The 10531-nt window shown below is 38.8% G+C and overlaps 1 protein-coding gene across 1 annotated transcript in view; it reads right to left on the reverse strand.

The window, feature by feature from the left end:
- Window positions 1-5381, reverse strand: part of slc22a7a (solute carrier family 22 member 7a) — a 22823-nt gene extending 17442 nt beyond the window's left edge. The window contains exons 1-2 of the mRNA XM_037976298.1: window positions 4927-5381; window positions 3576-3679 (exon numbers count right to left, since the gene is read on the reverse strand). Coding sequence (XP_037832226.1) covers window positions 3576-3679; window positions 4927-5292 — 470 coding nt within the window. The 5' untranslated portion in view covers window positions 5293-5381. The remainder of the gene's footprint in view (window positions 1-3575; window positions 3680-4926) is intronic.
- Between the last annotated feature and the right edge of the window lie 5150 nt (window positions 5382-10531).

A 10531-nucleotide genomic window follows, 5' to 3' on the forward strand; every position in this document is an offset into this window, starting at 1 on the left:
TAAACAAAATAAACATTTGAAATATATGAGTTTGTATGTAATGTATGAATATAATATACAAGTTTCACTTTTTAAATGGAATTACTGAAATCAATCTACTTTTTCATGATATTCTAATTTTATGACCAGCACCTGTAATATGAGATGTCTGGGCAATGGCTTTGACCAATCTTGCAGGTTTTTACTGCCAAAGTAGGATTCTGCATTGATCAAAGTGACTACTTCTAGTGAAAGTTTTGCTCATTTTAGCACTTAGCTACTCTTCTGCTCCTTTTTATGTTATAGTTACCGATTTGCTGCTTTTGTTTCTATTCTGCTCCTTTTAGCTTCTCTTCTCTTTGTTAGTTTTAACATCTCAGTTTCAGCTTCCTCAGCAGTCATTCAGCACTCAACATTCACACTGCATTTTCACAGATAATACACTTTCTCTAGTTCTTTTTCTAAGTATTTTATGAAATGTAATATTGACTGTTTTCATGTAAGCATTTGTTTTTGTGTTGGACTTTACTTCACTTTAAGAAATTTGGGATCCAAATCAGTACATCTAGTGTGCATGTTTTGTAAGACTGGTTTTAAAAAACTGGTATTGAAGTGTCTCATGATAAAATAAAAATGTATGAAAATGGGCTTAGCAAACAGTAAGATTACTCAGACGAATAGACATTTTTACAAATATTGAGCTAAAAATCGGTGTGATACTAGCTGAGAGTCATGCCTATGATAAGAGCTAACACATCTCATGAAATCTCACAATATTACATGACACTGTGCATAACTTTATTAACAAGGATTAACTAAAATAACAACAGCTCTGTCTCTTTTTAGCATAAGATTACTTTAGTTTAAAACTGGCATGCAAAGAAACAAGTGATTATGCATTCCTTTGAGAGTTGCTAGGCCTTTAATTGTTTCTGTTCCGAACACGAAAAGAATCACTGTTCAGTAAAAACATGCTCAGAGTACTCATTTTGTGTCAGTAGCCTCGTGGTAGAGTGGTAGAGTGTCTGCCCTGAAACTGGGAGGTTGTGGGTTCTATCCCCGGCTGGGTCATAACAAAGACTGTAAAAATGGGACCCATTGCCACCCTGCTTGACACTCAAATTAAGGGTTGGAATTGGGGGGGGGTTAGATCACCAAATGATTCCCGAGCGTGGCACTGCTGCTGCTCACTGCTCCCTCAAGGGATGGGTCAAATGCGGAGAACAAATTTCACACTCAATTGTGTGACAATAAGTGGTACTCTAACTTTTTTTTAAACACAGCACTACAAAGTAAAATGGATTGTTAGCACTTTATAAACTCTAAACAGAGACATGGTGATGGTACTGATGTGTGTGAACATCCGCTTGGTCACAATGAGTTCATCAGAAAACCTGAATCCAAGCATCAACAACATCACAAGAAAGTCATCAGGTTTAAAGAGCAGAAAGGAAATAAGACACTGAAGGTTCTGAGCTGAGTTTCTGTGTGAATGATCATGTGGAGTCAGGGTTGGTAATCACATCAGTGATTACCAACCCTGACTCAATCCCTCTCACCCCAAAACACATACTGGTTTAAATTTGCAGAGTAGCAGCTGACTTTGCCTTATAAAACTCATTAATAAATACGTAAAACACATTATGCACTGTAGTATTACACTTATAAGATCAAAGGTAAAGATGAGAAAAAAAAATTTATCAGAAAATGTAGCATATAGTGTCATGTGTTTTCATAAAACACTCATCCTAAACCAGTGGTGTCCAATTCTGGTTCTGGCCACTATCCTGCATGTTTCAGATTTTTTTCCTGCACTTTAGCAGGTCTTAAAGTTCTGCAGAAGCCTGTTAATCACTCAGTCATTCAAATCCAGTGTGTTAAAGCAGAGAACCACCCAAAACATGCAGGATAGTGGCCCTCCAGGTCAGCTAGACACCACTGTCGTAAAGCTTTTTATTTTACATTTTCACCAAAAACATACAGTACCATTGAATTATAAATCTGATTGTTAAATGACAATATAAAAAATGTTTGGTTTTCTCAGCAGTTTAGTTTAGTTTAAAGAGCTTTAGTCCAGTGCAGTCTGAGACATTTTCTCTGCCCAGATTTAAAACAGAAGTTTTTCTATGTTCTAAAACAGCCTGATTTACACGGATTACCAAATGTGAATCATAAGAAAACAAACTGTTGGATGCTGTGTGTCACAAGGTGTTGAGAGTAGCAGTTATGAGCTGTGCGTCATAGTTCATGGCTGATTTTACCATAAAAAATAGATTAGCTTAGCAGGAAACAATGTTTAAATCAATTTTCTCTGAAGAGCTCATGTTAATCAACTCTGAACAAAAAACTTTGCTTAGATTAAAAGCTCCATTTCAAAAGTTACAGTGCATATAACATGATTTTTACACATTTTTACTTTCAAAATGCGTAGGGGTTTTTATTTATTTATTTATTTATTTATTTATATATTTATTATTTAGTTAGTTATGTAAAAGGGGAAAAAGCAAAGCAGCCAAGTACACAGTCTAAAGTTGCCTTCTTCTATTACTGTCAGCCCTAAAGCCCAGAGCCTCGGCTACTTCGCCCCTGGCTCCAACCACGGGCCCAGGAGCGTAGAGGGCTGGCCAGCTGTGAAGCAGTGGTTGACTACTGACCTCAGCTGAGGAAGAGGAAATCAGACCTTTCATTTTAGCTCTGTCCCCAAGAAGATTTATGTTGCTATTCCCAGGACAAACAACACCACAAAACAGCAAAATCCTCAATTTCCTCCACTTGGCTGAAAGGGATTTTATTTTTCTGTCCTTTTGCCTGTATATTTAGCAAATCTTCATTCCTCCAAATGAAAACACAAGAAAAAATATGACTATTACAATAGTCAATTGTTATAACTACCAGGAAGCCTCAACCTACAGATCCCCAAACTTTCTCAAAATCATGATAATAAATTCAGTAGACCTCTCTGTGAAGCTGATGACGTCACATTTTTGGAGGAAGGCAAGATCTTTTTCTATCCCCACTATTTTTTGTAGATACACATTTTTTTAAATTTTCTTTTTAGAAAAACATTCTCACTAATTTCCTTGATTTGGGATTTTACAGTAAGTGAGCAGGGTTTTTGTTGGCTATTTCCAGGAAGATGAGAGGTGGTGGCAGACAGATTATAAGGACTGGGCCTGATGAAGGGATTGGAAACAGATGACTAATTTCACACCAGGAACAGGTGTAGATGGGTGTGGCCAGCTGATATGTAAAAATACTGACTGAGGGAGGAATGAGACTGGCACAGGGAATTGAACTGAACACACAAAGATTATAACTAAACGCCAGAGTAACAAAGTACAAAAAATAAAACCCTAACAATAAATATAACAGAACCACCTAAAACTATCCTGACAGGTGGCAACTTTGACTTAAAACAATGACTTTGAGTAAAGTAATAAAGACATTTTAGTCAGACTGCTTTTTTCAAATGCTGCTCCATTTTTCACAAAAATTATGGCTGCATTGCATGTATTAAAACAGTTTTTAAAAAAAAACATTTAGAAAATATATTTAAATGTGTAACGTAATACTGGGATAAATTTTGTTTGACTTACTTATCCGAAAGTTGTCCGAACAGAATGGCTCCAAATGTGACCCCAAGGAAAAAGTAGGTAGCAAGAGCTTGATTCAGCTGTTTGTCGTTACACACCAGATCCCACTGCAGAGACACAGACATGTTCAAAACACTCTGACAACATGCTACTCAACTGGCCATTTCACCTCACATTTTTAAAAATACTGTTTATCATAGCAGTGACTCTTATTCCCACTTTCACTGTGTGGTTGTATGACCATACATTTACAGTTGGAACCAAATGTTTGCATATGTTTTATAAAAAGACATTATTTCTCTCTGCCTGACAGTATATCAGACTGAACCGTCCCTGGTTTACGTCAGCTGGGCTTCTGACCTAAACCAGCTTCTGATTATTTCTGTTTGTTAAATGTCCGAATATTGAGAAAATGTCTTTTCAGAGAATTTCATTTTTAGATAATTTTGTTTAACTTTTTTCAGCCACAAGTTTCCATCCATTTTCTTAGTATTTGGTAGCATTGTCTTTAAACTGTATGACTTGGATCAAACTGTTTGGGTTTCCTTCCACAAGCTTCTCACAAGAGTTTGCTGGACGTTTGTCTCATTTGACAGAACTGGTGAGTCAGGTTCATAGAATGCCTTGCTAGCATAGCCTGTTCAGCCATGCTCACAAATTTTCTATGGTTCTGAGATCAGGGCTTTCTGATGGCCACTCCAAAACACTGACTTTAATGTCCTTATGCTACTTTGGAACTAATTTGGCAGTATGCTGAGGGTCATTGTCTGTTTGGAAGAACTGGGCTTTTTCACATTGTTTAAAGGCTTGCCTAATTTATTTTATTAATTTTATTAAAGCTTTCATAAAACTATGTTGCATTTCTAATTCTCTTCAGTTTATCTATATAGCACCAATTCACAACAAATGTCACCTCAAGGCACTGTACAAAAACATTCACATATTTTATAAAAGCCAATTAGTAGAAGTTATTTATCTAAGGAAGCCAGCAGATTGCATTGAATCTTCACTCTTTTCTGCATATAGTAGGAACATATTGGTTAAAGATTTTTGTCAGTGTTTAAAATCAGTGTGGATCACAAAAAGTAACAACCAATCAAAACACCAGATACCTGATTATAACTAATTGTGATCTGTGGCAGAAGTCACAGCGTCTTCTCCAATTCTCAGACAGTTAAGTGATGAAAATATTTCTTTATGTGCTTTCATACTTTTAGTTTTCCAAGTGGGCATCAGAAATTACTTCAGTCTATAGTTCTTCAGTTTTAGTGTAGTTTCTTTCTAGTCTCCACTGTTTTCTTTTCTTGGAACAAAAAAGTTTACTTTGAAAAGGCTTAATTTGGTAAAATATTACCTCTGAGGCAGTTGTAGAAGTAAACTGCGACTGGTCGTAGATCCAGCCATGAGGACAAAGTACAGTCCTGTTTGTTTGGCTGAAGTTGCTGGTCAGCGAGGAATCGTAGACCCTGCAGGAGCTGAAGGAACCATCATCCTGACGGGGGATCCTGAGGACCAGCACATCCGGGTGGAAGGTCCAGCTGCTCCCATTCCTTTCCTCTGGGCTCCCAAAGGAGCAGCGGTGAGGAGGGGTGGCAGAGATGAAGTTGTGCAGGAGAAAATGAAGGGGCAGGATGGCACGAGGCAGGCAGAGAATGAGTAGGAGCAGAGACTGGAATTTACAGAAGCCACCAACTTCATACAGGATCTCTTCAAACTTCATGGTGACAGAAAGGCAGAACTGAGGATCAGTGTCTCCTGAGTCACAGGTTTTACTGAGCACTTGTTTGCTGTCTGATCTGTGTGTTTCAGTCTGTCTGCAGTTTACAATAATCACTTCTTTATAGCCTAAGGGAAACCCCAGTCAGAGGGAGGTTCTTAGGGAACTGAATGTTCATCTCCATTAACTGTATGTGTTTGCCATTTCTGTATAAACACATTTCTTACAAAAGATATTTGCATTGGGAAATATACTTCTGCATTGACGCTCACTTTTAGTAAATACAGATTCAAAAAAAAAAAGCCAAGCTTGCCTTAAAGGAATGCATATCCCCCTTCACCTTTCATTCTAGAGTTTGAGACTAAAATCATGTTGAGGATTGAGTTTTAGCTGTTGTGGTCAAATCACAAAAATAACATTATGCTTGATCTCATGCAATATTGTGGGGTTTTTATGCTGACTTTGAAAGTTAATCAGTTGTGGATGTACATTCACTGATTACTTTCTTAAAGTTTTATTAAAATCCATTTGAAGGTTTAAGAGATATTTTGCTAACAGACAGACATATATATATATATATATATATTAAATTATGTCAGTGATTATTTATGTCATCTTTAACTACAGCTTATAATCCAGAGAGAAGTAAATTGGAGGGCAAGATACTTCAACACTTGGGCAAATTGGGTAAGTGATTTATTTACAGGGGAACATTTACAGTGAGAACATGCAGGGGACCAAAAAAAAGGTGAGTATTGTCCTTTTGGATTTAAGTTGATATCTGAGAGTTAAAGACTTTTGACTTCTGGGGTTATTTTGTTGTTTTAGGCACAGAGAGGAGGGTGGAGGATTCCAGTATGCACAAAGCTGGGTGAGTAGATGTCAGATTGCTTGGTGCTTATAGAGCTTGTCAGTGGAGTTTCCAGGTAGTAGGTCCTCCAAGGCAACAGACTTCAAAGAGGCACTGGGAGACACCAGGAGAGACTAGAAACTCAAGAGGAAGGAATCCAAGGATCTGAGACTGGGGTCATGGACTGCAAAGCTCACACAAATGTAACACTTAATCTTTCTTGGGGTTACTTATCTTAGGGCTGTGAAACAGTACCTAATGATAATCAATTCTCCAGCACTGAGTTAAGGTTCCACCCAGCCTTATATGCTCATGAGCTCATCAGCAGCATAGCAATCAGCTGTTGGCAGTAGCTCCGCCCTGCCACTCAGAAAACTGCAATGAAAGTGGTTAATGCAAAAAACAGTGGATTCCCCAATATTCATGGAGAAACTTTTTACAACAAAATTCCTATCAGGCTACAACCTATGTATAATGTAAGCTTGGATGTGTGCAAAAATTGAAATACCAAATTTGAATTTATGGAGTATCGAGGTGAACAAAACTAAAGTCTCGCTTAACAGTATTTTAATCATAAGAAGAACAGCATATGCACTGAACAAAAATATAAACGCCCCATTTGAAATATTGTTGTCATGTGGAGTTAACAACTGTAAATGAGTATTTGCTGACATTTTATTGTACAAAAGTAATATTTCTCTTGATTTGTGTATAATTTTTTTATCCAACTTGCTGTCAGTGAACATTACTCAGTGCATGGGTGGGGCATGTCCAGTGGGTGATCCGACAAAATGAGCAACAGCTGGACAATCCTTGAACTGGGGACAATAAAAGGCCACCCCAAAATGTCCAATTTTGTCACAGGTCATAATGCCTCAGATATCGCAAGTGTTACGGGAGATTGCCATTGGCATGTTGGATGCAGGGATGTCCACCAGAGCAGTAGCTGCACGGCTCAATGTCCATTATCGGACCATAGGCCATTTAATAGTTCGTTTCCAACGGACTGGCACTACTGCAAATCGACCTCATCCTCGTTTGCCACGTGTGACCACTCCAGCACAAGATCGCCACATCCAGCTCATCTTCTGCAGGATCGGCTAAGACCAGCAGCACACACAACTGATGAGACTATTGGTCTACACAACAGATGCATCTCACCTCAGACTGTCCGTAACCGCCTACGAGAAGCCAATTTGCAAGCTCAGTGCACTCACCGTGGTCTGGATCTCACTGCTGTCCGGCGTAGGAGCTGACTCGGATGGGCAAATGCACATATCTGATGGCCCTTGGCATGCTGGAGATGAGTGATGTTCACGGATGAATCCAGGTTCCAGTTGTATTGTGCAGATGGAAAACAGCATGTCTCGTGACGCCTGGGTGAACGGTTTGCAGATGCAAATGTTATGCCCAGGGTTCCCCATGGAGGTGGTGGCATTATGGTGTGGCCAGGCATCACATATGGGCATAGAACACCATTGCACTTCATTGAAGGGAAGCTCAATGCACAAAGACACCAGGACGAGATTCTCACCCCAATTGTTGTGCCGTTTGTGCGCCAGCATGACATCACCTTTCAACATGACAATGCCCGACCTCATGTTGCCTGCATCTGCATGGAATTGCTTCAAACAGAGGTTCTGGACTGGCCTGGATATTCGCCAGACATGTCCCCAATAGAGCATCTTTTGGATGTTCTGGATAGGCATGTCTGGGACTTTGTTCCAGTTCCAGGCAATGTGGGTCAGCTCCATGTGGCACTCCAGAAGGAATGAAATAACATTCCACAGGCCACCATAGACAATCTGATCAACTCCATGCAAAGAAGATGTGTTGCTCTGAGAGACGCAGCTGGTGGACACACAAGATAATGAAAAATCAAATTCCTCAACCTGACCCCTATTGTGTTCAAAGGACTGTCAATCCGCAATGTTATCAATGCCGATATGAAGATCAGTACTTACTGAAAATATATTTTGAGTTTCTCTATATATTGCATAACCCAAATGTTCATAAAACTCTTATATTTGACATGGGGCATTTATATGTATAATCTAACCCTTTTTTAGCCATTCCTTTCAGGATTTATGATCGTGTTATGTTCAGAGTCCGTATTAGTTTGAATCATTTGTTAGCAGTAGTTTGGATAATTTAATCACTTAAACATAAGAATAAAAGATTAATCGTTGATTATGTTGTAAGAAGGTGACTTGAGATACAGTAGGCATTTTCAGGGAACAAGAATAACAATAAAAGTATTAGGTGTTTTCAGATGTGGTAGGACTTTAATACCACAGAGTACTGTATCACCCTGCTGCAATGGATCAGCAGCAAAAAATGGCTGTCACTGCAGCACAGGAAGTGTTTTTCTGCACACCTGCTCCACGCAGACAAGGCGGCTGCATCAATGGATGTTTTCTTCCCTGATGGCATAGGCATATTCCAAGATGACAATGCCAGGATTCATTGGGCTCAAATTGTGAAAGAGTGGTTCAGGGAGTGAGAGACATCATTTTCACACATGGATTGGCCACCACAGAGTCCAGACCTTAACCCCATTGAGAATCTTTGGGATGTGCTGGAGAAGGTCAGACTCTACCATCATCAATGTGAAAAACTAATGTAACACTGGATGGACATAAATTTTGTGACATTGCAGAAGCTGACTGAAACAATGCCACAGCGAATGTGTGCCATAATTAAAGGTAAAGGTAAAATTAGAGTGTAACTTTTTTTTTCAGTGGCAACTTTTTTTTTGGCCAGGCAGTGTATATCATATATTCAAGAAAAGCTTGGTCTTTAATATAATATTTTTGTAGATTTACTGACCACTCAGAGCACTTTCACACTTCATGTCACATTTACCAATTCACACACACACACACACACACACACAGATTTGCTGATTGAGGGCAACTTGGGGTTCAGTGTTTTGCCCAAGGACATTTTGAATTGTGATGGGAAATCTGGGATCAAGCTGCCAACATTCTGATTGGCTGACACCCACTCTCCCTCCTGAGCCACAGCCGTCAAAACAGTTCACACATTATGGTCAAAATATGTCCTTGAACAGGAGGATCATAAAAAACAAAACAACAAGTTATATATATTTTTGCAGTAATACAAAGGGCATTCAAAACTGCTCTCCAGAACAACCTGAATGATATAGAGGTGATGTTAAATTTGAGTAAATCTCAAAAGTCTCACCTTGATTTTTGGGCACTCAGAAGCAGCGAAATCCTTCATTAAACATATAACTTTACTTTGTAAATTATACCAGCTGACCATTAGGTTGTTTCAGCTCTATGCATGAGCTAAAAACGAGATCAGCTGTGAAATTAAATTTGTGTATTAGTTGTGAATTGTAGCTCATGACCAAATCACGTTCATGACTCAGTCATGTGCTAAATGTTTTGTTGAGGGAAATAAAGAAAACCTGATGACTGTCAGGGCTATAACAAATTACTGCTGAGAACCACTGGTGTTAAGAATAAATTAATCTCACAGATTATCTCATTAGACATACCCCTTTCACAGGCTCCAGGAAAACTGGTTGCCAGGTCTTTATCAAAGTCATTCTTTAGTAAGAAACATTAAATGAATAATACCCTGTTTTTAATAAGCATATGTACTTTTGCAATGGTGTTTTGCTGTATTGTTGATGATACTCTGCTCATACAGTGGCTTCCACTTTTCTTACACAATGGCACACTTCTTATACATGATAAATAGTGTTAAATGTTAATTTGTTACTCTGATTATTCACTTAGTGAACAGAAAGGCTTGATATGCAAAGATCCATTGTATCCTGTGGGAAGTTCAGTATTTATGATGGTTGCAGGCAACTTATGGTAATATTCAAAAAAAAATGCTGCAGAATCATGCTTAACTTTAAACTGAAAAAAGTTAATTGTTTTTATGAGAATCAGGTTTTCCTGACTAACATTCCACAAAGAAAAATCACAAGCAAAGCTAATTTTCTTTAAACTTTCAGACTACCCTTTCCTAATGAAACATGACATCCTCCACTCCATTCAGAAATTCAAGTTTTTTAAGTATGGTTTGGCACGATTTCAGCTATTTGCCAAACGTGAGCACCCAGGAGATGGACAGACACAGGAGACATATATATATATATATATGTAAGTCACCAGACTTTCACCCAGGAGACCTGGGTTCAAATCCAGGCCGGGGCAAAGATACAACAGTGAAATTGAGCTATCCAGTCTGGGTCCTTAGGCAAGACCCTTTGAGTTACTGCCTACCTCATACCATGAGAGAGATAAATATGAATCACATGCCGGCTCAGACGTCACCCGGCCAAACAAGGTCTGCGTCAGGTGCTGGGGAACCAGAGCACCCTGATGAAAAATGGGCTACTGGAACAAGACG

This window comes from Kryptolebias marmoratus, linkage group LG6, assembly GCF_001649575.2.
Source record: "Kryptolebias marmoratus isolate JLee-2015 linkage group LG6, ASM164957v2, whole genome shotgun sequence".
In the NCBI taxonomy this organism is placed as follows: Eukaryota; Metazoa; Chordata; class Actinopteri; order Cyprinodontiformes; family Rivulidae; genus Kryptolebias; species Kryptolebias marmoratus.